Below are 27,583 nucleotides of genomic sequence, written 5' to 3'. Positions count from 1 at the left end.
CTTCCACAATGTTTTAAATGTATCCAATTTGGAGCTTTATTTTCTCCCCCCAAAAGTGGTTATCAAGTTCCATCACTTCAAAGAAGAAAAAGGGGAAAGAAAGGCAAAGCCATATGGCCTCCAGGGTACAGGTCTCTCTGGTCCCATGAAAGTCCAGGAGACCTGGGCCGATTTTGCTTAGTCTGGATGCTCCAAGGGGCATTCACAGGGAAATCAAAGGCAGAACCTCATGGGAGGAGCTTGCCATTAAGAACACCTTGCCAAGCCACACCTGGGTATCAGTCCTTTAAGGGTAGGGCAGCTTCTAAGATTTTGCCAAACTGGCAGATGAGTCCCTTGTACCAATGTGTGTGTGTGTGCTAAGTCACTTTCGTCATGTCTGACTCTTTGTGACCCTAGGTCTGTAGCTTGCCAGGCTTCTCTTTCCATGGAATTCTCCAGGCAAGAATGCTGGAGTAGGTTGCCGTGCCCTCCTCCAAGGATTTTTCTGACCCAGGGATTGAACCTGAGTCCCTTATGTCTCCTGCATTGGCAGGCAGGCTCTTTACCACTAGTGCCACCTGGGAAGCCCCCTTGTGCTGATGCACTGCGCTTTCTCAGTTCCTATGGAAGATTTTCAGCTTGTCCAGCTACTTGTCAGTTACTGCGTACACTTCTCACCCGAAGGACAGAATGGGATATCCCAGAAAGCAACTTTACATGTCAGGAAGAAAAGGGCACATAGCACATGCTAACCACCTTGTAGGCTGGTTTCAGAGGGAGAAACTTAATTTTATTTTTTATATATTCCACATTCCCTGGAAAGAGGTAGTGAAAGATAGTATGATATTCAGACAAGAAAATAACATATTTCCTATGACCTATGGGAAACTACACACATTTAAAAAGCAAACAACGGTATAATGTATATTTAATACAATCCCAAGTACTGCTAGTGATCTCCCTATGGATATGGATTATAGGTTGTTTCCAGTATCTTCTTTACGAAAAGAATATATATTTGTTATAAACAATTAGGGACCAACAAAAAGACATGTAACATGAAAATAAAAGAGAGAAATATACTTGGTTAAATTGCAGCTGGGAAGTTAAACCAAGAAGGGCACAAGGACAGATGAGAAAAGAAAGGGAAAGAGTTTGGGAGGAGAGAAAGAGGAAGAAAGGAAAGAGAACAGACATCTTTGGACGGGGGACGATGGAGGAAGAGTTCTGTTGCCTGAATATGCACCCAGTGGTGTATTTCACTAAGTTAGCATCTAAAACTTCAAGAAGAAAAGTTCAGACCTTTCCAACAAATGTAAACCAAGTACCCGCTGTGTATCAGGAGGTGTTCTAAGGTGTTTTTAAACACAAGATCTATCTTTTAACTACCCTAAAAGTGACAATGATTGTTGTCATATTACCAACAAAAACAGCTGAGACTTGGGGTGACTAAGTAGGATCCCTCTCAAAAATCACAAGCATCTTGCTGCAAGTGCTCAACAGAGGTTCATTTCTGAGTAGAAGGAAGGGGAAGGAATTTGAAGTCGGGTCTGTGTTTTCAGGACACCTCTCTAAGCCCTCTCCAAACGTCTGTGCTCCTCTGTAGCTTCACTGTCAATGCCCTTCCCGGAGAGTGCTCCACTACCCGCTTTTCTAGTTTTTCACACCCTACTGCCCCACTTCCTGGATTATGCCCTGTGCAAGCACTCACATTTTGGCATTTTTTATCTGCCAATACCCTCTTTCTTTGCACAACTGAAAAGTTGGTGTTAAGAAGTTAGATTAGGTTGGGACTTCTTTGCTCTCCTTTCCAGTAAAAATAACAGCCACAAAAAATGGATTGGTGCATTCTGCTGTGGTTCACATCTTTTCTCCTTTGCTTGGCCCTTAACAACTAAAAATATGCAGCGCTGCACCAGTTAAAAGCGCCTATTTAATTTGAATTGTTTATTCCAGGGATAAATCAATTTTTACTGCAAAACAAAGACCAATTGAGCTGCAGATTTCGTAGAAATTGAAAAAAAAAAGAGTTAGCTCACTTTAAAGAGAAAAGAAAAGGTCATTTCCTGGTTTTGTTAACATCAGGAAACAACACTTTGGGACATCTTTCAGTGTCAATCTCCACCCTCAGTGAAGTCCGAAAATCTAACACAATCAGAGAATAGGGGCTGGACTTTACATGAAAAAAGTTTGAATATCTCAGAAACAAGGCATTCTTCTCTTCAAAAGAACAGATCCTGACCTTCTGAAAAGTTTCCAGACGTCTGCCGCTCCCTCTCCACACTTTATCTTTCTCCTTTCCTCCAAATAACATCTGTTCATCTGATTCTTCGTTCACCAAGTACATTCCAAGAACACCCTAATGTCCTTTGACATCTCTATGTCAGAGTTTCTCTCTGCTTCCATTTCTAGACATGGGTGAACACATATGCTTAGAAGCAAGGACTGGGGTAGGGAAAGAGACAGGAATTTGGAAGACAGAAGGCAACAAGAATTGGGGCGGGGACCCGGCCTGGGATCTCTTCTCTGGGACAGTCTCATGTTTAGACCTCATTTATGAAAAACTTTTTAAATGGCGTTTTTCACCAATATTATGTATTTTAAATGGGTTTGGTAGGTAGATTATAGATTAAACATTTACTGGGTGCCTGCTAGTTGCAGACACATGTAAGTCATTTCCTGCAGGGACATGCTGTGTTCTCAAGGTGATTATAGTCCATCTAGGGGAACGAAGCCCTTCGGTAGCTACCTAGAGTGCTCAGATGCTCAGTGTCCAACTCTTTGTGACCATTTTGGACTGTAGCCTGCCAGTCTACTATGTCCACAGAATTTTTCAGGCAAGATTACTGGAGCTGGTTGCCATTTCCTCCTCCCGGGGATCTTCCCGACCCAGGGATCTAACTAGCATCTCCTTGTGTCTCCTGCACTGCAGGCAGATTATTTACCCGCTGAGCCATCAGGGAAGACTCTGAGCCATCAGGAAGCCTAGCTTCCTAGAGTACAGGCAACATAATCACACAGTGCTTACAGCAACTTGCTCTGCCATCAGGCAGGCTATGTCAGAATGCCAGCTCCAAGTTTAAGTTTCCTTATCTGCCAAATGGGAATAACAGCATTTATGGGCTACTTGTAAAAACTAATATATGACATTATCAATGTAATGTGTGTGGCACACAATATGAACTCATTAAATGTAAGTGGTGGTTGTAATCATAAAATAATTACTCTCATCATTATTGCTTGGAGGTATAGGTGTGCTATGAAGTCCTACAGAGAAAAGAGGGATATATTATTTCTTACTAGAAGTTGGGAGTGGAAGCTCAGAGAAGAGAAAACATTTGAACAGCAACTTAAAAAAAAAAAAAAAAAAACTGTTGAATTGTTGGAGCAAGAGATATAAGATAGGGAATTTGATGTTGGAGTGAGGATGCTACCTGCAGAGAAATGGATTCAGGGGAGAGATTAGCAGGTGAGGGGATCAGCATAAACTGCACCTGGAAGGGTGGGAAGGTTTATGAGGGATCAGAGATTGAAAAGGAAACTTAGGGGAAGGCCCGGGAAGCCTTGCAAAGGAAACACAACCAGGGTTCCACAGGAGAGATGCTAAAAGATTTTAAACTGGAAAAGAAAGGCAATAAGACAACCTAGAAGAGTTTGGGTGGATTTTTGCTCATTAAACTAATGTAGACGTCAAAGAGGTCACCTCAAGGAAGTCCCCTAGAGAGGGACAGGTGAGTTCGCGTATTCCCACTGTGCACGTGTAACACCCTGAATCATCTGTTATTAATATCAGCCATGTCATATTTCAATCACTTATTTAATTGCCATCTCATCCAATTATAAGCTTCCTGAGGGCAGCATAGGAAGCTCCTGTACACCTAGTGGATGATGTGTACCACATCATTCTTTATCTTCTCATGTCTTTTTTATTGATATGGAAAGACCTTTCCTCAGCTTTGCAAAAAAGTACAGACCCACCTCTCTTCTTTGAATGACAACTGAGTCCTTATTGTGTTGTTCAGCTGCCCAGTCCCATCTGACTCTTTTCGACCCCTTGGACTGCAGTACATCAGCCCATAATTGAGTCCTTAAGCACCATGTAAATTAAAGGGCTTTCTAGTCCTTCAACTCTACTGGAAGACCCTAGAGGTTAGGAAAGTAAAAGTGAAAGTGTTAGTCGCTCCGTTGTGTCCGATTCTTTGCAACCCCATGGACTGTAGCCAGCAAGGCTCCTCTGTCCAGAGAATTCTCTAGGCAAGAATACTGGAGTGGGTTGCCATTTACTTCTCCTTTTTTCCCTTGAATCTCTTGCTTCCCTAGTAGTTACCTATCATTAGTTTTGTGTCACTGAAAACCATAAAGCAACATGTCTTTTTAAATATTGCAGTATTTTCAACTTGTTAAAACGGCTTTTATCCTAAGTCATTGCCATGTCATACTTTCAATTCATAGGTTACAATCATTTGCTGAACTAGAGTAGAATTATGCTCTGATAAACCCATCGTAAATTGAAGGTAATTTTTATAATTTGAAAATTGAAAATGTATTTAATACACCTAACCTGCCAAGAATCATAGCTTAGACAAGCCTACCTTAAACGTGCTCAAACTCTTACATTAGCCTATAGTTGGACAAATTCACCTGCCACAGAGCCTATTTTATAATAAGTGCTGAGTATCTCATGTAATTTAATGAAAACTACCCTGAAAGTGCAGAACAGAATTGTCGTTTCCCCTGGTAATCTTGTGACTGACTGGGAGCTGCAGCCACCACTGCCCAGCATCAGGACAAAGTATCATACCTGTGTTGCTAGCCCGAGAAAAGATCAAAATCCCAAACTCAAAGGGAGGTTTCTACTAAATTCATATCACTTTCACACCATCGTCAAGTCAAAATATTGTCAGTTGAATTATCCTAAGTCAGAGAGTCTATTTCAAAGCACCTATACAAGCAGCAAAGGGTCCACGTCTCCATTTGAACTCATCTGCTTTTTACAGTCAAAGAGTTCTGCAACCCAATGTGCTTTCTTTCTTCTTTGCCCTGGTTACCAGGAAGCTCAGGCGTGTGTGTGTGTTGTGCTCATGACAATGTCATCAGCCAGGATTCCTTAATCCATTCACTTTACACTCTACCTTCATATCTGGGCTCCTACTGTTTGCCTTGTTGTAATGGCTTCAGTCCTTACATATTTGTGCATTTATTTCAAGTTGCCTCAAACCCTTTTTAAAGTAGGCAGAATTAACATGTGTGTATTCTTGTATACATGTATATTATCTAGTGTTTATAAACACACACATGTGGATATATCCAATACTGAAAGTATATCTATCTATGTATTTCCTAGATGTTTTCTGCCACACCTCACTCTCAGTTCTTACGCAAGCATGACTTAATGTAAACAGAAGTGAAGATTTTACAGAGGAGTCTTGGGAAACACATTTCTATTCCTTTCTCCAGATCCTTTCTTTGGTTATTCTGCCCTGAGCTTAATACACTAAACCGGGGATCACTGAACTCTTCCAGTGAAGCGCTAGATAGCAATAATTTAGACTTTCTGGGCCCTGAGATCTCTGTTACAACTACTTCATTCTGCCATTACAATGCAAACAGAGCCACAGATGGTGCATAAACAAACATGCATGACTGTTTTAATAAAACTGCATTTGTTAAAATAGGTGGTGGGTTGAAACTGGCCAGTGACCACAGTTTGCTGACCCTGCCCTAAACCTGCCCTGACTATATCTTTCATCACTGGATCCTCTTAGGGAACAATCACTCTGGCTAACACCAATGTCTGATGTATTCAAGTTAGTTCCCTTCAGCAAGATAAAGGCCACTCCGGTTAGCAGGACAGGACCCACTCTCCTCAGTAGGTAGTTTCACTGCCAGTTTTACCGCTTTAAAATACCCATGGGGTATTTTTACACAAGGAGTTTTGGGTGTTTTTTTTAAGATTTGTCTCTACTACATACAGTGATCATCGCAAAAGAAGTTTAGATAAGTACTACAAATATATCTCTATCTGCAAAAGCAATAGTATTTCTGCAGCGTATAGCCATATTTGAGGTTAGAAAGAGGGTTCAATCAAGGGATTTAAAAAATGAGTCTTCATGGCAACACTCTTCTTCTCTTAATGAGTTTCAGTTTTCTAGTCTACAAAATAGGGGTAGGATTTCACCTGCCTAAAGGCCAGAGTCTGGACAAGATGATCCCTTCTAGGTTCTTTCTAGAAGCTGGAGAAGTTATTTCCCTAAACCAATGATTTCCAAATGGTTTCAGAAGTCAGAATTCCCTTGGGTGCTTGTTAAAACACAGATTACCATACCCCAGCCTGAGTTTCTAACTCAGTAGGTGTAGAGTGGAGCCCCAGAATTTGCAGTGCCAGCCACTAAGTTCTGCTATTACTGGTTCAGGGACCACACTTTGGGAACAACGAGGTGTCTACATGATAGCAGTATTAGTCTCTCTTATGGGGAAACAAAGGAGGGTAGGGGGATCCTACAGCCGGCTCGTATTTGTGTTTTTAAATGGGATTCCGTCTTGAAGGGATGAGAGATTAAGTCTGTTTGCTCACTGCGTCTCAGATGCTGCAGCCACTCCTCAGCAACTACAGGCTGAAAGGAGGCTGGTGGTGACTTTCATGCAGCTGTGATGGAACGTAAGAGCCAATGGGTGAGCCATCTGGAGCAGGACAGGGAAAGGTGGGACCACTGAGAAGTCAGGGACACCTATGCCATCACACAGTTCTTTTGCATTAGCCAAACTTCTAGAACTTTCTCTTTCTATAAACATAAAATCAACTCATTCATTGAGTGCAGATTGACCATAGGTAGCCCCTGCATCAAGTAATACAGGGTGGGATGTGAGGACTCAGAAGACTAGAAAGGTGCAGACTGCCCCCAGAAACTCTCAATCTTAAGGGGGAGGCAAAATTCACACATGTTCACACACTGGACAGACGTCAAGACAAGCAGATAATGAGATGCAGTGTTATGTGGCATGAAGACAGTGGGCTCTGGAGTGAAGATGCTGGACCTGAGAGGTCTGGATAGGCTTTCCCAGAGGATGGATCCAGGCTGGCAGGGGCCTCCAGGGACAGGAAGGATATGAAGCTGTGAAAGGGCGAGGAGAATGTGACAAGAAGCCCGAGTGTGCCTGGAACATCAGTAGGAAGCAGATGAGACCGAGCACAGAGACTTCTAAGTTATCTACCCCTCCCCAGGGGAACTCCCCTACCCCACTCCATCTTGGTCACTTCCATTCCTTTAGCTCAGTTTCCTGGTTTGAGGATTGAGGGGTTTGAGCTAAATCACAAGTTTCCCAATGTTGTTCCACCTTGGAGAGACCTCTGGCTATTAAATGATGAATGAGCAGCCTGCAATCAGCCCTTCTTCTCCTGACTCTGCTCTAGCCGGAGAACTCCACTTTCATGACTTTTAACACTCACTGTACTGCGGGTGCTTCCAGAAAGGATTTGAAAATCACTCAACAAGAAGCTCTGTAAAAACTCTTTCCATTTGTGCACTGGGTGGCTGAATAGAGAGGAGAAAAAAGCCAGCTAACCCAAGAGATGGGACCACCAGGTGGGCCGGGCTAGCTTCAGGCACAGCTTGACAGCAGATGAGAGTTTAGACCAACGGGGCTGAGAAACAGGGAACCACAGGTGGTTCAACAGTAGAGGAGTGCCACACGGAGAGGAGCGAAACTGGGTCCGCAGTCCAACAGGGAACCGAACTGATGTGAAAATCTCAACTGCTCAGAAGGTTTTGAATTAAAACAAAGGGTTTTGAATAAAAACAAAATAAAAATCTTTGAATAAAAAACAAAGATTTTTTTCCCCCTTGTCAGCCTTCCCTCCCAGGACATTACACTGTATGCAAAACTTGTGACTGTAAGACAAACATTTTTTTCCACTGCTCTTCTGAGCCCCGCAGGCCTTCAGGAAGACCTGCACTTCAAGCAAAGTCTTTTTATTTTTCAACACCCACAGCTTCCATTCAACAATCAGAAGTTTTCCACTTTCATCAAAGAGACTGCAGAGAAAGGCCAAGGGAGCAGCCGGTTCTCAGCGGCTCTGGGCGGACGACAGAGCCCTCTGCTTCCCACTCACTGCCCCGAGCCCACCACGGGACACAGTCTTCTCCCTGAATCAGCCAGGTGCGTACCCCCGAAGACGCTGGCTTGCTTTATTCCCACCTCAGTGACAGATCCAATGGATATGTGCACCCGCTTCTTCCCAAACCAAGTCCTACTTGGGATCAAGGGAACCTCATCTTCCTTGTTTATGGTACACTTGAAGGCGGGGGGAAAAGGGGATGACAGAAGATGAAGTGGTTGTATGGCATCACCAACTCGATGGACATGAGTTTGAATAAGCTCCAGGAGTTGGTGATGGAAAGGGAAGCCTGGCATGCTGCAGTCCACAGGGTCGCAAAGATTTGGACACAACTGAGCGACTGACCTGAACTGATGGTACATTTTATACCACTCTATGTAGCCCCCCAGAATTTACCTCTTTTTGGCTCTTCCATTTCCAGGATCCCTATGATTTTATGGATTCACTGGGAAGGAATATCCAGACCAGTTCTTAAGAGTGACCCAAGTCAGGTGATGCTCAGTAGTGGGGTCTCTGCAAAGGCCAAAGTCGCAGTAATCCAAGCTCGGCTCTGGACACAGAACAGTTCCTTGGGGGGCTCTGGGATTTCTGTGGGATCGCAGATACCCAGCAGCTGAAAAGCGCACAGAAAGGGGAGAGGTGCTGCAAAGGACTGGGTACTTCCAAATGAACTTTTCAAACAGCTACATCCGGAGGCACTGGTTATGCAGTAATTCACTTTTTAAATGGTCTTTTGAAATGGAGATGATTAGTAGTCAGATGTGGGCAGCTCTGCCTGCCTTGAGAATCTATCCACTCTGTCTAAATTCCAGACTATTTGGAACATTCAACCAGAATGGTCCAATACCCTCTGCCAAGTCTATTCCCATTCAAGAAGTACTCTTATATCACGCTCTCATTTGATCTTTATGGTGCCTGTCAGTGCAGACAGGGAAAAAAAGAGAGGGGCATAAGGGTTTGTACAAGGACCCAAGACCATAAGGGAGAGGGGGAAGGCTGAGAGAGGACCTCAGGTTTTCAACCTCACGTACAATGACAGTAGCAGGGATTCCGGGGCCAGCAGGGTTTAACTGTTTACCCAAGTGATTCCATTGATCAACATTTGCAACTTTGATTGAGGCAGTGTCTGTCCTCTCTGATTCTCAATTTTCCCATATCTGTAAAAAAAAAAAAAATCTTAGCTGCCTCAGAGGGCAGAGGTGAGGGTGAAGTGGGGCATTGTGTTACTCTGAGACAGAAGAGGCTCGACTGTAGTAGTCACACGTGCGCACACACACACACACAGCACATACAACTCGCACCACACAGCATGCAGATACTCCGCACATGCACAGCACACACATACCACACGCCCAGCACCCACACGCACACACCACCAGGACACACACACCCCTGCACTCCTCACCATACCACTTCCCTACCCCCACCCTCGCTGCCAGCTGCTTCCCCTTTTTCTGAGTTTTACCGCAGGTCCAACTTTACATGCAAATTTAACAGATCCCAATATACTCTGGAGGATTTTTTTGTTCAAAATATCGGTGTTGCCAGTTTGCTGCTCTCAGACAGCATCTTTGAACCTGTCCCCCAATTTCATCCTGCCATTAAGCTTTTCTCCCTGTGGAGAAACTTCCACATTTGTGGGCTCTTCCTTGCCAGAGATCTGGTAGCATTTCCAGTTCTTAAGAGGAGCCAACATCATCAACCCCTCTGAGTCATTCTGCCACGGTCCGGGGGATCCAGCCTCCCTGCGTGTGCTAAGTCGCTTCAGTCGTGTCTGACTCCGTGTGACCCCGCGGACGGTAGTCCGCCAGGCTCCTCTGTCCATGGGATTCTCCAGGCAAGAATACTGGAGTAGGGGTTGCCATGCCCTCCAGGCCCAGCAGAGAGAGATTTTCTGATGAGGACTTTTGAGCCACAGGCCGCGCTGAGGAGAACGTGCAGCTTCTCAAGCCGGAAGGCGTTTTGTGGCTGAGTCTGACTGAAACAGCAGCTGCTTTGTGTGTACGCGCGCGCGCGCGCGCACACACACACACACACACACACACACACACACACAGCAGCGTAGGGAAACCGTCATTTTCCTACTCGGCCTCTGACATCAGCCACCTTCTCTATAGCTACAGTTTCTCTTCACTCAAACTGATCCCTGGCGATGAAAAATGAGCCTGTCCCCCACCCGTCCTGCTGCCTTTCGCCTCACGCCCCCAGAGAAGAGTTTCTTCGTGAGGCAGCCGGTGAAGGTTTTTTTCCAAGTCACATGATCCAGGATGCAGGGGGAGAATCCTTCTTGGAACAGAGATGGGCCTAGAACCGAATCAGATGAGGAGAGATAAGGTGTGATGTGGGGAAGCCTATATAAGAATGGACCCAGGGCCGCAGCGAGCACTCAACCCACTGGCCCCGTCCCAAGACACAGCCATGCATGTGCCCGCAGGCTCCGTCACCAGCCACTGGGGAACCACGGGCCGCGGGTACTTCTGCTTCACCACGGCCTCGCTGGCTCTGTGTCTCGTCTTTGCTGTGGCGACCATTATGGTGCTGGTAGTTCAGAAGACGGTAAGTGGACTTCTCTTCTTTGCCTTTCCTTTCTGATTTATGTTCAGTTTCTCCACAGAGACTTCGGGATAAACGAAGCAAAGAACCAACATCAACAGAGAGAGGGAGCAAAGAAACGGGAAACTCACTCCTCTCAAATAATTTGGCTTTTTGAGGGAAAATTTTCTTGAGCCATCACCTCCAAACTTTCTATATACACCTGAGCCAAAGAAGGGAGAGGAGCTTTTAGCCTTGAGAAATTTTCCTAGAGGAAGGGGATATATATATATACATGTATAGCTGATTCACTTCGTTGTACAGCAGAAATGAACTCAACACTTTAAAGAAATTATACTGCAATTAAAAAAAAATAATAACTGTTGCTGATCTAAAGACTTCTATTAAAGATGGAAGAGACAAGGAAACTTAGTAACACATTTGTACAACCAGTGTCATGTCTTTGATGACTTCAGAGCAGATTCCAGGATTCTGTATTCTTAGTCCAGACATTCCTGAGATTTCAGAGGCCTCGGCCAATGCTAAGCACTTTTTCTAGCCAGGAGTTAAGTTTCAGAGGCCAAAACAAGAAAAGAGAGCAAGGAAAGGAGGCCAGAGAGAAGACCAGGGCTCTTTAGAGCTTGGACATGTCAGTGTTAAAGCTCACAAGACAAGTTCAAAGCTTCCTCCTGACCCACTGCTTTGAAGGGCTTAGTGTGTCACAAAAACACAGCTCATGGAGGCAGAAGGTAGAAATGTTTTTCACACCTGTTCCCTCTGAGACTGCTCAGAACCCCGAAACTACAAGCAATTATGGGTACACACTGTGAAGTTAAGCGGTCTCAGGAAATTTACCTTTGTTTTTTATAAGTAAATGGTAAGAATTACTATGAAAACAGAGGAGGTGAAGGAGGAAGCTTATTCATATTTTAGGAAATTGGTGTTTACAGCAAATCCAGCAGGATGTATTTTAGAGAAAATACTGTACTGAGAGTATATATTGCTCATGAATTTTTAATGAAGTAATTTTGATAGTTTAAGAACTGTACCCCCAATACTACCACCCCTTCAAAGTACGTACATTTCTATTTATTCCTTCAAAGCTCTCATTTTTCATAGTATTTCAATCCTGCAGAATTTGTTCTGGTTTCCTTTAGTTGTCTTAGGTTGAATGCTCTTTACCTTATTGATTGCTGAAAAGAACCAGGCTTTAAAAGGCTTGGGTATCTGCTTCTCAAGTGTCCTCAAGAACTGACATTTAAATGAAGCTTTGAAACTCATACCTCCATAAAAGTGAAAGATAACAGAATTGCTAGCATTTGAGACTTAGATTGTAAAGTTTATGAAACTCATCATTTATTGGGCTCATCTACATCTACTAGGAATAACACACTTGAGAATATTCTGCTGCTGCTGCTGCTAAGTTGCTTCAGTCGTGTCCGACTCTGTGCGACCCCATAGACGGCAGCCCACCAGGCTCCCCCGTCCCTGGGATTCTCCAGGCAAGAACACTGGAGTGGGCTGCCATTTCCTTCTCCAATGCATGAAAGTGAAAAGTGAAAGTGAAGTCGCTCAGTTGTGTCCGACTTTTAGTGACCCCATGGACTGCAGCCTCCCAGGATCCTCCGTCCATGGGATTCTCCAGGCAAGAGTACTGGAGTGGGGTGCCATTGCCTTCTAGGACCCTTTTTATTCTGTACAGACTCTATAACTTCTGTAATTCTAATCTGAAGTAAATCAGAGGTGTATCATTTTACAGCAAGAGCCAAAGAAAAGAAATTAAAGTGGCCTTCGAAAATGTCTTCAGTTAGATTGTAGCTAGAACTGGTATGAGAGAGAGAGAGAAAGAAAGAAGGAAAGAGGGGAAAAGAGAGAGAGAAAGATATAATCCTGGTACGTGGTGTGGTGCTGACATATAAAGCGAGGAGGAGCTCCAGAATGCTCCTAATTCAAGTCCCACATTTGGTTGAATTGATTCTTTCCATGAAGGAACTGGAGTGGATCTTTCTGCCTCATTTTTGTAAATGTGGAAAACAAGGAACAGAAAGGGGACACGGCTTGACCTAAACTGTCCTGAGAAAGTGGGAGTCAAGACTGCTTGGCTGTTTAATGAGGCCACTGTTCCCTTTAAGGACACAGACAGCCACAGCAGCACTAAAAAAAAATCTCCCTTCCTCCTCTTCTCTTGGGAGTGTGTCCTTCCTGGCGTCCAATTCCTTGACTTCCCCTCACTCTGGGAGATGAAAAGATTCACTTCACAATCTGACTCTAGGGTTTGATGTACTATGATTTCTTAGCCTGAGAAATATCAGTAACTTGCTTAAAAGTACTGTGATATACAAGTTAAGTGTTTTATACATACCATTTCCAATAATTCATTCAGATATTAACTGTCAGAAAAACTAAGAAGAGAGAGTTATCTCCTTGAACTTGAGTTACCAGGTTCCTGTGGGAAGAGGCTTTAGTACAGGTACAACTTAGACAAATGAATTGACTCTTAATAGGACCCCCAATAAAAGAATCAATGGGAGATACCTAAGGACCTTAAACTCATAGCCCAGTTATTAAAAGTGAAATGGATTGATGGCCACCCAGCAGTCTTCTGAAGGTGGGTGGGGGCAAGGTGAGAACCATGAGCTGGTTCTACTGGCCTAAGAAGTCCCCACCGTTACTGTGTGTGTGCTCAGTCGTGTCTGACTCTTCATCCCCATAGACAGTAGCCCCCCAGGCTCCTCTGTCCATGAAATTTTCCAGGCAAGAATACTGGAATGAGTTACCATTTCCGCCTTCAGGGGAATCTTCCTGACCAGAGATTGAACCCGGGTCTCCTGAATCTCTTGCATTAACAGGTGGATTCTTAACCACAAAACCACCTGGGAAGCCCCCAGAAGTCACAGTTCTAAATAAAAAGACACATGTACAAGCAAAATTTAAACCAAAATTAACTTATAATATATAATAAGTGATGGGATGTAGGCACATAGGGCTAACCATGAAACCACAAGTTACGGAGATGGAATGTTTTCCCAGGCAGATCTAAGAGAAACTTCACTGGAGACTGGAGTTTCAGTTTGGCTTGAGAAATGTGCACAATTTCAAACAGGTCTCCAGAGATCAGAGGAGAGAGTATTCCTGGCCAATGGATCAGCATGAGGAAAGTGAGAAGTGTAGGGCATGTAAGAAAATTGACAAAGATCGCCTTGAGATTTGGTTTGAAAACCAAATAACTCCAAAGGCAAATTCCTTGGGAGAGGCAAAGAACTTAGGTTTCAACCTTAAAGATTTCTTGAGCATCTACTGTGTGCAGGACAGTAATGTTCTAAGTAATGGACATAGAACCTTGATCAAAGCCAAAAATATCTCTGTTTTCATATTACTTATGGAACTTATTGCCTATTGTCTTAAGTCTCTGAAGTGGCTGTATTTTACTGACCTTTAAACCATTATATTCATTTAAAATATTATATCCACGTGGTTTAAGAAAAGTAAATAGTAAGCAAAGGCAAAGAAAAAAGTAGAAATTTCTCACACCCTCTCCACCCAACCACCAATTCCTCTTTCCTGAGATAAGGACAATTGACAGATTCTTTCATGTCTTTCCAAAAATCTATGCTCTATAAATATATAGTACACACACGTCATTATAGCAAACCCGTAAATTTGCAGCTTGCTTTATTGACTTAATAGATCGTGGAAATCCTTCCATGTCAATACATGGAAGTCTATCTCATTCTTTTGAAGAGTCACATAGCATTTTATTGTACTTCATATTTCATCTGTGTCTAGTGAAGGACACAAGATTTTCTCTAGAAGCTTTGCTCACTGTGCACATCTGCAAGTCTATCTGTGGGATAAATCCTTGGAGGTGGGAATGCAATGTGTATTTTTCAAGAGATTGTACACAATACTCTTGAGGAAGTAGAAGTCCAACCAACAAAGAGACAGATCTTCATGGAAAAGAAAGAAAATTGATTTCTTATGAAGTAATTACAACAGAGTATATGCATTTGTGTCAGAATGAAATGTCACACAACTTATACAGCAAAGCAAAGAGAAAAAAGTTTCTCATATCTCCTCCAGAGACAAAGGGTTATAAATAGATCATATATAGGCTATAAGGTGGACAAGCTTCCCACGTGGTTCAGTGATAAAGAATCCACCTGCCAAGTGGGAGATGAGGGTTTGATCCTTGGATCAGGACGATCCCCTGGAGAAGGAAATGGCAGCCCACTCCAGTATTATTACCTGCGAAATCCCATGGACAGAGGAGCCTAGCAAGCTTCAGTCTATAGGGTCATAAAAGAATTAGACAGAACTCAGCAACTAAACAACAGCAATAAGGTTGACGCTAGAGGTGTTCACAGTTCAACTGGCTTGGAGGCCTTCAATCTTAAGAAATGTTTCTGTTATAAACAAGAAGCCTGGTCTTGTCTAGCCCCTGGAGACATCTATTTACATTTCACAATGTTAGAGTAAGGAAGGGCTCATGTATTCTAGAAAGAAGAGAAAGCAACTGCCTTCTTTCCCTTTATAAACAGAGAAAACTCCTTTTATTAAAAAAAAAAAAAATTACCCTTCCAATGCCACTCTACTTCCCCACCGAGAGTTGAATTTAGGGGAAGTGATTGGAGGTGACGGTGGCAAGGTTTTAGATTTGTTTCCACTCCAGATAAACTACAGGGCTGAACTGAAATGCCCTGTGATAGTTCTCTCTATCCAACTTACTCTCTCCAATGCAGTCAGTTATTTATCCGAAGAAGTCCACTGAGCAACTTCTCCAGGGAAAGCCCTAGGCTAAGCTGTAAGGGAAGAACCCAAGTGGACAAGGTGGGAGCCCTGTTTTCTGGGAATCTCTAAGTTGGAGAGGTGAGGCCCAAACCCTCACGTGCTTGAATCTGGGGCAGAATGGCACTAAATGTGGGCTTCCCAGGGGGCACTAGCGGTAAAGAACCCACCTGCCAATGTAGCAGATGCAAGAGATGCAGGTTTGATCCCTGGGTGGGAAGATCCCCTGGAAGAGAGCATGGCAACCCACTCCAGTATTTTTGCCTGGAGAATCCCCAGGGACAGAGGAGCCTGGTGGGCTGCCATCCATAAGGTCACAAAGAGTTAGGCAGGACTGAAGTAACGTAGCATGCAAGCGCTGCACTCACTGCCATAGACCAGAAGAGAGGAAGACAATTTCTGCTCGGGGTGAGGAAGGGGTTTGCAAAAGAGGTTAGAAGGGAAGCTGAACCTCCTCCAAGAATTAAAAGGATTGTGTCTGATTCCTGAAGTTTTATTTTGAAGAAATTTAAACCTACTGAAAAATAGAATGGTAAATACCCATATAATCTTTCACCTAAATTCAGTAAGTGTTGGTATCTTGCCATATTTCTGCTCCTTTCTATAAATATGAAAGAAAGGTTCCGTCAGGGTGACCTTTCACCCACACGCATTTCAGCACCCATCTCCTGCTTACTGCGTGCCATTATCATGGCCAAGAAAGTTAATGTTATCTTGGCAGCATCAGTTTATAATAATACATAGGCCATATTTTAATTTCTTCCACTTGTTCAAAAACGTCTTCTATAGCTGTTGTGCCTTTTGTTTCTCGATCCAGAATCTACTCTCAGGTCACATACAGAAATGGTTTCATCTGTTTTACCTTGGAATGTTACTATTTAAAAGGTGGCTCTGGGAGCTTATTAGAAATGCAGACTCTTGGGCCCCACCTTAGACGCAATGAATCAAACTCTGCATTTTAATAAGGTTATTGGAGAAGGAAATGGCAACCCACTCCAGTACTCTTGCCTGGAAAATCCCATGTATGGAGGAGCTGGGCAGGCCACAGTTCATGGGGTCACAAAGAGTCAGACACGATTGAGCAACTTCACTTTTTTTTTTTGGTGATCTATATGCTCATTAAAGTTTGAGAAGCAATGATCTAACAGTCTCTTCTGCTCTCTGTTGTTTTTTCATGACACTGACTTTTTCAAAGGATCCAGGACAGTTCTATTGTCACATTTTGGGCCTGTCAATGTTTACTCACAATAATATTCAGATGAAACATTTTGGGCAAGAAAAGGACATAAGCAATGTTATATTCTTCTTTTTCGCAGCAGGGCTAGAAGCATATGTCAGGTTGCCCCATTATTGGCAATAACAGTTAGTCAGTTGATTCAAGGCATGACCACTGTCTGTCTTCATAGTGAAAGTGAAGTCGCTCAGTCGTGTCTGACTCTTTGCAACCCCATGGACTGTAGCCTACCAGGCTCCTTCATCCATGGGAATTTCCAGGCAAGAGTACTAGAGTGGGTTGCCATTTCCTTCTCCAGGGGATCTTCCTGACCCAGTGATTGAACCTGGGTCTCCTGCATTGTAGGCAGACGCTTTACCATCTGAGCCACCAGGGAAGTCTTCTTAGTAAACCACTTTAATCTTTTTTATTAAGTAATCTACAGGGTAATACTTCCAAGGCATTCAAAGATCCTTCATTCCATGGTTTTGGCATTCTTTGGTGATGACCCTCAACTGAATCAGCCAATGCACTGAGGGTTGAGGGATGACGATTGCCTAATTCTTTCACTTCTTCTGTACTTGCTAGCTGGCATGCGTCAGTGGAGAAGAGCTCTCCATTGAAAGGATGGGAGCAAGAGGAGATGGTGCCAGGCATTCTAGGTGGGGCCGGAGTAAGGCCAGGCGCAGAACAGAGATCAGTCCAGACTGCACCAGGGAGCAGCAGGACTTAGAGCCAGGTGGCAAGAAGCACAGATAGAAGATGACAGGAAGCCACCCCATCAACAGACTAGGAAGGTCTTCTGAACCTATCCATAAGCTCAGCTCCACACTCAGCCTCCAGTAGCCATTTCCCCCATTCCTGTGGACAGGCAGACCTCAGTGTTCTGACTATGTGTTGAGTAATGTTTTTCAGTTCAGTTCAGTTCAGTTTAGTCGCTCAGTCGTGTCCGACTCTTTGCAACCCCATGAACTGCAGCACACCAGGCCTCCCTGTCCATCACCAACTCCCAGAGTTCACTTGTCTTTAAGACCTTGTTATTCAGTGTGTCCCTGGCCCCAAAGCATTGGCATCATCTGGAAGATGATTTCGTCATTTCATTAGAAATGTAAAACCTAAGGGCCCATCCCTGACCTACAGAATCACAATTAGCATTTTAACAAGACCCCTAGTGAGAGAAGCACTGCTTTAAGCCCCTGTATTCCAACGACCACTTTCACTAACATTAGCAAAACCAAGGCTACCGAGGACAATTTTCTAGGACCTCAATCCACTTTATCATGGAGTCTCAGGAGAATTTCCTGCCCCAGCTGCATCCTGCCCTACCCTAGAGGGGCGACGTGGCTTGGGATTGAAGAGCATTGCCTTTGAAGTCAATATGCCCCAGTTTGAATCCTTTCCCTCCTATTCACCATCTAAGGGACCTTTAGCCACTAAGCTATTTCTCTAAGTCTCAGTCAATCACTAATTCTTGCGGTAAAGATAAAATAAGTTAATGCATGTAAAGCATTTAGCCCCTGATGATTCAGTACCCTCAGTCAGTCAGTTCAGTTGCTCAGTCTTGTCTGACTCTTTGCAACCCCATGGACTGCAGCATGCCAGGCTTCCCTGTCCATCATCAACTCCTGGAGCTTGCTCAAACTCATATCCTTTGAGTCAGTGATGCCACTCAACCATCTCATCCTCTGTCATCCCCTCTGAAGTACCCACATTAAGTGCTTAATCACATTAGTTCAAAAATAAGAGAGGCATTCCTGGTAAAGGTCTCCATGGCCCACCTTACAAGATGTGAGGCCACCTGGCATAGTCCAAACATCAGTTGTCTTTGGCCATTTTCAATAAGAGAGGGCATCTTTTGTCAAAGTAGATTTAGGAGCTGATTTCCCTGCACAGGATTGCTCTGTGAAAAGAAATAAACCTTTCAAGGTATTGAGACAAATTACACACTTCATTAGGATTAAGAGGGTAACCAAAATAGCCACCATTTCCAACCACTTGCTAACACTTTATGCATAATATCTGACAATGTCCATAACTTTATGTATAATATCTTATTATGTCAATAATCCAGCAGAGAGAGGAATTATTAGCAATCACAGTGATTAAAGGAAATGGGAAAACAAAGAGTCCTAGGCAGAGAAGATGACTGGAACAGCTCATTCCACCTGGGAACAAAAAGGTTAAATGTAGGGAGGGTTCCTCCCTCCATACACAGAAACATTGTTGAGGATACCCATGAGATACTCAGAGTCTGAAAAAAAAGAGACAGAGAGAGAAGCATACTTAAGGAAATGTAGCTGGTTGGTATACATGGAAACCAAGTTTCCTGAGCTACTAAAGTGAAAGTGAAAGTAGCTTAGTTGTGCTGACTCTGCGATCCCATGGACTGTATAGTCCATGGAACTCTCCAGGCCAGAATACTGGAGTGGGTAGCCTTTCCCTTCTCCAGGGTATTTTCCCAACCCAGGGATCGAACCCAGGTCTCCTGCATTGCAGGTGGATTCTTTACCAGCTGAAACACAAGGGAAGCCCAAGAATACTGGAGTGGGTGGCCTGTCCCTTCTCCAGGAGATCTTCCCAACCCAGGAATGGAACCAGGGTCTCCTGCATTGCAGGCGAATTCTTTACCAACTGAGCTATGAGGAAGCTACTCAATGGAGCTGAGAATGAAAACCTGGGAGGGCCCATTTGCTTCTATCTGTGTCTAGCCTGTTTACTATTTACCTCAAAGCCAAGTTGCTAAGCATGGTAGTTCACATTTCTCCAGCCAAGACCCAGATCCCCAGGCTAGGTTTGGGAAAGAATTCTTAGACTGGGAGGTACCTTACTAAAGAGGAGTAGATAAACGGACAGCACTCAGCATAGTGTCAAGGGCATAGAGGGTCCTCAACAAAATGTAATTTGTCATCTCTTTACGCCTACTTCTCCGCCTCCAAATGCAAAGACGGCCAACAGGAGGGCGCCTGGGTGGAGGGGAAGGAGAATGAGCTGGTCTGTCCTTGGCTTCTGCAGACAGCATCTCTCTAGGGGCATAGAAAGGGCACTGAGAATTTCATTCTAGGATCTGCCACCAACTCACAAATATCTCAGTCTCCTTGTCTGTGAAAATTGGCTTGATGGACTAAAGGATGCCTTGGCTCCCCTCTGGCCCTGATCCTTTGATCCTGTCTACTGGGGGTAGCTAAGGGAAGCTATGGAGACCTGTTCTCATGCCAGGAGCTCTTCAAGGCAGCAAAAGTCACGCTTCTGTCTTGGATGCCATGGGTCCTGGGCTAAGGTTTAAGCAACAGGATTCTTCCCTGTACTATGACATGTTGTTTTTGACATCCTCTGTCTGAAGCTAGAAAACCAGAGAGCCTTCAAATGACCACACCCCCACTTCACCAACTCAGACTCCCCTAAATTAGATCTCTGCTCGGATAGTATTTCTTACAGCCTTGCTCCTCAAATTGTGTTCTGTGGGCCAGGAGCTCTGCTGTCACTTGGGAGCTTAGCAGAAATAGACTCTCAGGCTCCACCCACATCTGCTGAATCAGAATTTTCATTTTAACAACTCCCCAAGTGATTCGTACACATGTTCAAGTGCTATCTGGAAACATGCTGCCTCTCTCCCTCGTAGCTCTTGCCACAACTTGCAATTCTAGTTCTATATTTATCTGTATGTTCTGAATGACTGCTTTAATGATTGAGCCATAAAATCCACAGGATGTCTTCCAATGACTGAGAGCTTGGCACACACGATGTGCCCATTTGACACGTGCTGAATGTACAATCCTCTGGTATTTCCCAATTGCCAGTAGCCACTGCGATGGCTCCTCGGGGCTTGTTGCTCTGGCATTCTCTCCTTGTCTTTGGATATGTTCCAGGGCAGCCAATGAAGTCCACCATCTCAGCACCACACTTAAATGTAGATGTTTTTCTTCACATGTGTGCACATCACACTAATCGATGGACATGCTTGGCAGTAAGCCAGATGTTTATTAACTTATGAAAGGCTGTTTGTTGTCTCAGGAGGCAACCAGGAGGGGAATCTATGACATCAGATTTTCCTTTGAACTGTGTGTGTACTTGAGAGACCACAGATGTACCGCGCTGTTTATTAGGTTAAGAGCTTTCAGCCAAGGCAGTAAAATCATAGACTATGGAAGCAAATAGGAAAGGACCTTCCAAGCCAAGTTCATTTCTTTTCCCCTGATAAGCTGAAGCCCTCGAGTTTATACTGACTTCCTCCTCCAGATCAGTGCTCTGCAGGGCTGTGCCTCAGGAGACCTCCTCGACTCAGGACCATCCACTTGGGCTGGAGAGGAGAGTCACTGATCAGAAGAGCTGTCAGTGGAAGGAAAAGGACAGAGTCCCTAGAGCAGTGGCAGAATAAAAAGAGAACTCTAGATGGTCCTAGGTGTTCTGACACAACACTAAGAAAATAAGACGCAGGCAACAACTAATTTCTTGCTCGATTAGACATTGGGAAGTTGTTTTAATCCATGAAAATGCTCACATTTCTTTAGGTCTTTATTAATATCTCAGTCCAATACACTACAGGAGACCTTGATCTGGGTAGGTCAAAAGATACTTCACTCCTTATTGCCAGGACAGTGAGGGGTGTCTCCAAGGTTGAGGTGGGGGAAAGGTGGAGAGAGCCCAAGGTGGGAAAACTAGTCTCTGAAGAATTTTTTTAACTTCATTTATTTTTATTTTTTTAATTGGAGGATAACTGCTTTACAATGTTGCAATGGTCTCTGCCATATATCAATCAGAATCAGTCATAAATAAATATATATATATATATATATATATATATATATATATATATAGGCTTCCCAAGTGGCGTTAGTGGTGAAGAACCCAACTGCCAATGCAGGAGACATAAGAGATGCAGGTTCGATCCCTGGGCCAGGAAGATCCCCTGGAGAAGGGCATGGCAACCTACTCCAGTGTTCTTGCTTGGAGAATCCCATGGACAGAGGAGCCTGGTGTGCTACAGTCCATAGGGTCACAAAGAGTCAGACACAACTAAAGTAACTTAGCACACATGTGTGTGTGTGTGTATATATATATATATATACACACACCCCCTCCTTCTTGAGCCGTCTCCCCCTGCTCCCTATTATACCCCCTAGGTCAATCACAGCGTGCCAGGCTGGGCTCCCTCTATTACACAGAGCTCCCTGCTAGCTATCTGTTTTACACATGATAGTCTGTGTGTGTATATATATATATATGTCAGTGCTACTTTCTCAATTTGCCCTACCCTGAATGTGCCTTCAGAAACTCGGCCTCGCTCCAGAGAGACACAAAGGCTTCAGGACATTTGATATAGAAGAGAAAAGCAGGAGTAACATTTGTTCCTATGTAGATTTGATGTTGGTACATAGTAGAAAACCTCAAGAGATAATTGATATTTGGTCTCGGTTGCAGAGTGCTCATTTAAAATTCTGAATTAAGTGCAAACTACATTTTACATAGAAATGTATCTCAAATAGTTCCCATTTGCGTTCTCTTCCATTAGAGGTCATTTCTATATAAAACCATCAAAATTGCCTTTATAGGTCATGTCCATTTGACGGCCTCTAAACCCTTCGGTTCAGATGGTAAAGCATCTACCTGCAATGCGGGAGACCTGGGTTCGATCCCTGGGTCGGGAAGATCCCCTGGAGAAGGAAATGGCAACCCACTCCAGTATTCTTGCCTGGAGAATCCCATGGACGGAGGAGCCTGGGGGGCTACAGTCCACGGGGTCACAAAGAGTTGGACACGACTGAGCGACTTCACTCACTCCTTCCCCAATTTGAGTCAGTTGCAGCGAAGGGGATGAATATAGGGCCTGTTATACAGAGGGAAGTAAGTCAGAAAAAGAAAAACAAATATCACATATTAAGGCATATATATGGAATCTAGAAAAATAGCACTGATTAACCTGTTTACAGGGAAGACATAGAGACGCAGACGTAGAGAACGGCTTCTGAAAAATTTATCGGGGTGAAAAACTGCCCATCTGCTTCTGTTGCTTACTTGCTCAGAACATGTGAGCAAGACCTCCTTTCCTCCCCTCCATTCCCCAACCCCGCAGGTCCTCCTTCAGGAGCCAATCTGCTCTCAGATTGTCTGCCAGCAACCTCTTTCTTAACTGTGTGATTATTTATATATACAGTTATGCTTATTCTAGAATAAATAAAACATAGGTGAATGTTAACATAAATAATATACATTTATGCTTATTTATGTTATATAACGGAGAAGGCAATGGCACCCCACTCCAGTACTCTTGCCTAGAAAATCCCATGGACAGAGGAGCCTGGTAGGCTGCAGTCCATGGGGTCGAGAAGAGTCAGATACAACTGAGTGACTTCACTTTCACTTTTCACTTTCATGCACTGGAGAAGGAAATGGCAACCCACTCCAGTGTTCTTGCCTGGAGAATCCCAGGGACGGGGGAGCCTAGTGGGCTGCCGTCTATAGGGTCACACAGAGTTGGACATGACTGAAGCGACTTAGCAGCAGCAGCAGCAGCATGTTATATAAGTATTTAGATATTAGAGTCAAATGTAAATCTGCAATAAATCCACAAGGACAGGGACCCAATTTAATCATTTATGGTATCTTCACAATGCTTGGCACATAGTCATTCTATCAATTCAGAATTTCCAACCACAGGAGAAATAGTACCTTCCCAGCTATATTTACAACATACTTTCACTGTTTGCTGAACCAAATATAGAAGAAAAGAGCCCACATATATTTATACACTACAGTTGTTTGCCTTATGTTGACAAAAGTAAGAAAAAGTAGTACATGTGGTGGTGCAAAGAAAAAGCGCTGGACTGAAAGTTAAGAGCTGCAGATTCTCGCCCCTGATGGCCATAAACTTTTTACCTCTCAGCTTCCAGTTCCTCACCTGTGAAACGTGGATAGTAATCCTCCAATATTATTTCTGATAAACAGGTTGTAAAGCTCATGTAAACTAAGTCAGTGAATTTGTTTGTTTTTTTTTTTTTTAATCTTAAGAGTCAGATGGAACATAAATTCTAAATTACACAATACTTTGAGGGCAACCAAAGTGAAAAAGAAAAAGACTAGCTGTTTCAATCTGACGACATCCTCATCCATTTTTTTTTTAACTTTTCTCTTTCTTCTCTTTCAGGACTCCATTCCCAACCCGCCGGGCCAATTCCCCCTTAAAGGAGGTAAGACTTTGGAATTAGGAGTAACTGTGCAGGGGATAGTCCATATCACATCACAGATGATTAACCACCAGAAACATCGTGAGTGTCCAACAGAGTGGGTGGGGGCAGAGGTGGGCTGTCAGGGCCAAGCTGCTGCATCTCCATTCCTCCGAGCGGCTTCTGAGCTGTCCTCACGTCCCCACGTTATCCCACCAGCCCTCAACTCTCCCACTAGTGAAAAGTCTGCCTCTGGACAGGCTGGCCCATGGACCCAAGAGGAACACAAAGCGCTATTGTGTTAAGAGCTTAACATCTAGAGTCAGGTGGTGTGGATCTGAATCTTGGCTCTACATCCCACCTGAGAAACTCAGTTCCTTATCTATGACATGAGAGTAATAATAACAACCTCACGAAGGTATTGGAGAAACTGTTAGATCTCTTCTGGAAACTGCTTTGCATGGTGACCAACATATAGTAATCATTAAATAACTGGTTACAGCCCAAATGCATAATGAAGTTGAGGGTTTGTCAAACAGACCTTCCCTCGCCCCATATTTTTCTATCACTAAAGTCACTAATCAATAGGTTGTCTCTACTAGCCTCAGATTGGTGAGATGCAGAGTTAGGTTAACATGGAAAAGTGAAAAACTTTGAGACCATCTGATATATGTTTTCATTGCACAGAAAAGGAAAAGTAAGACCAAGTGAAGGGTCTTGTTCAGGGTATTGTAGAGTCAAACTTAGAACCCAGATGTCCTCATTTCAGAACACCAACCTTCAGTCCTGTCACCTTTAGAACCTAGACAGCAAGCACAGTTGGGTGACCAGACAGCTCAGAGGAAAAAACTAAGAGAAAGAGTGGGTCATCATAGGCACCTGGACAGACACACCAGGGCGTGCTTGGGACCAGAGGACACACGTGTGTGGATACAGTTCCTCACACCAAGAGCAATCACACCTGGAGTTCCTTCAGGACACCCTGAGCTCTGCTTCTCCTTCTGTTTGTCACCCAGAGACTTGGAAAGTAAGGGCAGAATCCCCTAAATGGAGCAGCACTCTGTGTATTTCAAAGCAGACTGATAATTACAGCTTTGTCAACAATAGCTGAACTTTGGCTGAAATTACTTAGCATGAGACCTCGATTCCCACCAAGCCTCTGTAGACTGTCACGTCAGAAGGGAGCATGGCATAATGCAGAAGCTAGCTAGCTTCTTCTGTAAACGACTAGACAGTAAACATTTTAGGCTTTGTAGATTGTCAACTACAGGGGGTCTCACAAGTGATCCCCTTTTCCTGCAGTCAACTATACTTTCCTCTGAGAGCATGTCCTTTTCTATGTTGTTTTTGTGTGAAAATGTCCTTTCTTTTACAACACAAGGTTGATACAGATGGGAATCAGGTTGGTTTGCTTTTTACTCAGAGTTATTTTGTCTGTTTGTTTGAACAACAACAGGCAAAATAAGAAGCTGCCCATTCTGTACTGGTCACTGAAATTTACATTTTGGAGTCCTTAATTTTGGTTTTGAAGTAATTATTTTGGTCTATAGAAATTTAAAATTTTGGCAGCCATGGACTAGAACACTTATCAGATCCCTTCTTATATGGGCCATCACTGTGGATATCAGAACACAAACTAATGTAAAACCAACCACAGTTCACAATTCAATGTCTTTGCAGCCAGATTTAAAAATGCTAATAATTCTCCCTAGGGCCATGAAACTCTTGTTAAAGACCTTCCCACTCTTACCCTAGATTTATCTTAGCCTCCATCCTATAAGCAAACAACTTGGGGATTAATAGTCCTGTTTGGCAGGTGGTGAGCTGAGGCCCAGGGAATCAAGGTGACTTTTGGAAGGTCGTCTAGGGAACTGATGGCAGAGCAGGAGTCAGAATCCAGGGCTCCTCTCTAGCCCCACATGATTGTTGCCGAAACTCAGCCTCTGTCCACTGGTGCTGAATAGAAACATGGGGACAGAGTTTTGGGTGAAGTAGAAAAGAGAAAGTAGAAAAGAGAAAAGCTTTTACTGCTTTGCCGGGCAAAGCGGGCCACAGTGGGTCCATGCCCTGAAGACGATGTGACCTACCCTGGAGGCAGTAGTGAGGAGTTGTGTTCAAGGAGCAGGGTGTGATCAGCTTGTTCTTGGATTGGTTGGCAACAAGGTGAAATTTCAAGCATCGTCAACCTTCTGGGTCAACCTTCTGGTTTCAGTCTAGGGTCTATGTTCTTGTGGTCAGCAGTTTTCATCTGGAAAGGGGTCTGCTTCCTGTAAAAACAACTTAGGAATGTATGTCAGGCCTTTATCTGTATCTTTCAGGAAACTGGGAGTTTAGTGATTCTGTTATGTGGCTGAATGATAGTCTATAGATTGTTACCAGTTTCTTAGCCCAACAGCTCTTCCTTGCTTCTACATCTTCACATTTCCCAATCATTGACTCTTGAGTCGGCATTTTAAGACAAGGACACAGGGGCTCATACACAGTTTCACGATGTGCTTTGGCCATAAAATGTCAGTGACCTACTGTGTGTGGTCCTTAATGAAAGTCTCCACCTGTCTTAACTTGACCACCTACAGACACGGTGGTCAGATGAGGTGGAAAGAATACCACCTTGGAGCAAGACCTGGGCTCCAGAGTTGACCTCCACACCAGCAGGCTGCGTTTTTCAGGGCAGGTCTGTAACATACAAAGACGGTGCACTGAATGAACGGGAAGGGTCCTTCCAGCTGTGATGCTTTATGATATTCTAACCTTTCCTTCAATATGTAAATACAGAAGAAAAAAGTCTAAAAAGATGATTCCTAATAATCTTGAGGAAGTCTGCAGGCTTCCTGCAGGAGGCACAGCCTCCTCCCCAACAAACCCCCTGTGAACAGGCAGAGGCAGTGAACTCCCTTTGGAAAAACCATGGCAAGACACTCCGGGCAGAGGAGCGCTGTTTCCCAGAGGCTCCAGGGAGGAGGCTCTGGGGGCAGCGTGTGGTTTGCCCCTCAGGTGGATGAGAGTGGAAGCTAGACTCTTACCAGGGAGTCCTGTGCTGCCGGCCGGTGGAAACTGTCCACTAGGAAGCCAGCAGCAGCCCAGAGCTTAGCAAACAGGGCCAGGAACACACACCAAAGTAACATTAACACAGGACGACACTTAGCTGCAGGGAAACCACGGAACACCAAGCCTTTTCTGTAAGGGGAGGATGTCTGAGTCCCAGCACTCACCTCCCACTCCCGGCCAGGAGACTTGTCACCGGCAGACCGCCACCTCACCCCCACGCTCTTGTGCTTAGGACCCGGTGGCCTGGCGGCGGCTCAGCTGAGACTGCGGACAGCCAGGCAGGGCCCCGGGAGGAGGACCTTCTCCCTTCCTCTAGCAAACAGAGTCACTAGGGGCTCCCTCACAAAGCTGCTCAGAGGGACCACAGATACAATTCTTGTCTGCCACGCGGGGGCCGGGAGAGGGGGGCTGTGCTGCTTCTCGGCATCCTCCTTCCTGTCTCCTGCCTCCCGCACGTTCTGAATCCCACGCATTCTCATGTATGTGCTGTATTTGCCCCAACCCCAGAACAAGCCCCCATGCCTGATCGCCCCAGAGTTCCAGAAGCACCCACGTGTGTGTGCAGCAAAGCTGGCAGCAGGATTTAGGGATGTGGAGAGGCTGGTGGGGTGGTGCCTCCCAACATGGAAGCAGAATGGAGTTTCAGAGCGTACGTGATCGCGAAGCCTCTGCACTCTACCCACCAGGTGGGGCACTCTCAGGAGCACTCTTCCCTTGGGTTCAGCCCTCTAGCACACATACCCCCCA

At 44.4% G+C, this 27,583-nt stretch overlaps 1 protein-coding gene and 1 long non-coding RNA gene across 2 annotated transcripts in view; one reads left to right on the top strand and one right to left on the bottom strand.

Annotated features, from left to right (window-relative positions):
- Window positions 1–27,583, bottom strand: LOC109563392 (uncharacterized). The gene is made up of 3 exons (XR_002181346.2): window positions 25,876–27,583; window positions 18,407–18,528; window positions 1–9,255 (listed from the first exon to the last, which is right to left on the bottom strand). It is a non-coding gene; the product is annotated as an uncharacterized lncRNA (long non-coding RNA).
- TNFSF8 (TNF superfamily member 8) overlaps window positions 10,147–27,583 on the top strand; it is a 31,382-nt gene continuing 13,945 nt past the window's right edge. The window contains exons 1-2 of the mRNA XM_019966805.2: window positions 10,147–10,654; window positions 23,770–23,812. Of these exons, the coding sequence (XP_019822364.1) occupies window positions 10,460–10,654; window positions 23,770–23,812 (238 nt within the window). The 5' untranslated portion in view covers window positions 10,147–10,459. The remainder of the gene's footprint in view (window positions 10,655–23,769; window positions 23,813–27,583) is intronic.

Source organism: Bos indicus, chromosome 8 (genome assembly GCF_029378745.1).
Source record: "Bos indicus isolate NIAB-ARS_2022 breed Sahiwal x Tharparkar chromosome 8, NIAB-ARS_B.indTharparkar_mat_pri_1.0, whole genome shotgun sequence".
Taxonomy (NCBI): Eukaryota; Metazoa; Chordata; class Mammalia; order Artiodactyla; family Bovidae; genus Bos; species Bos indicus.
This window is presented reverse-complemented; position numbering and strand designations above follow the sequence as displayed.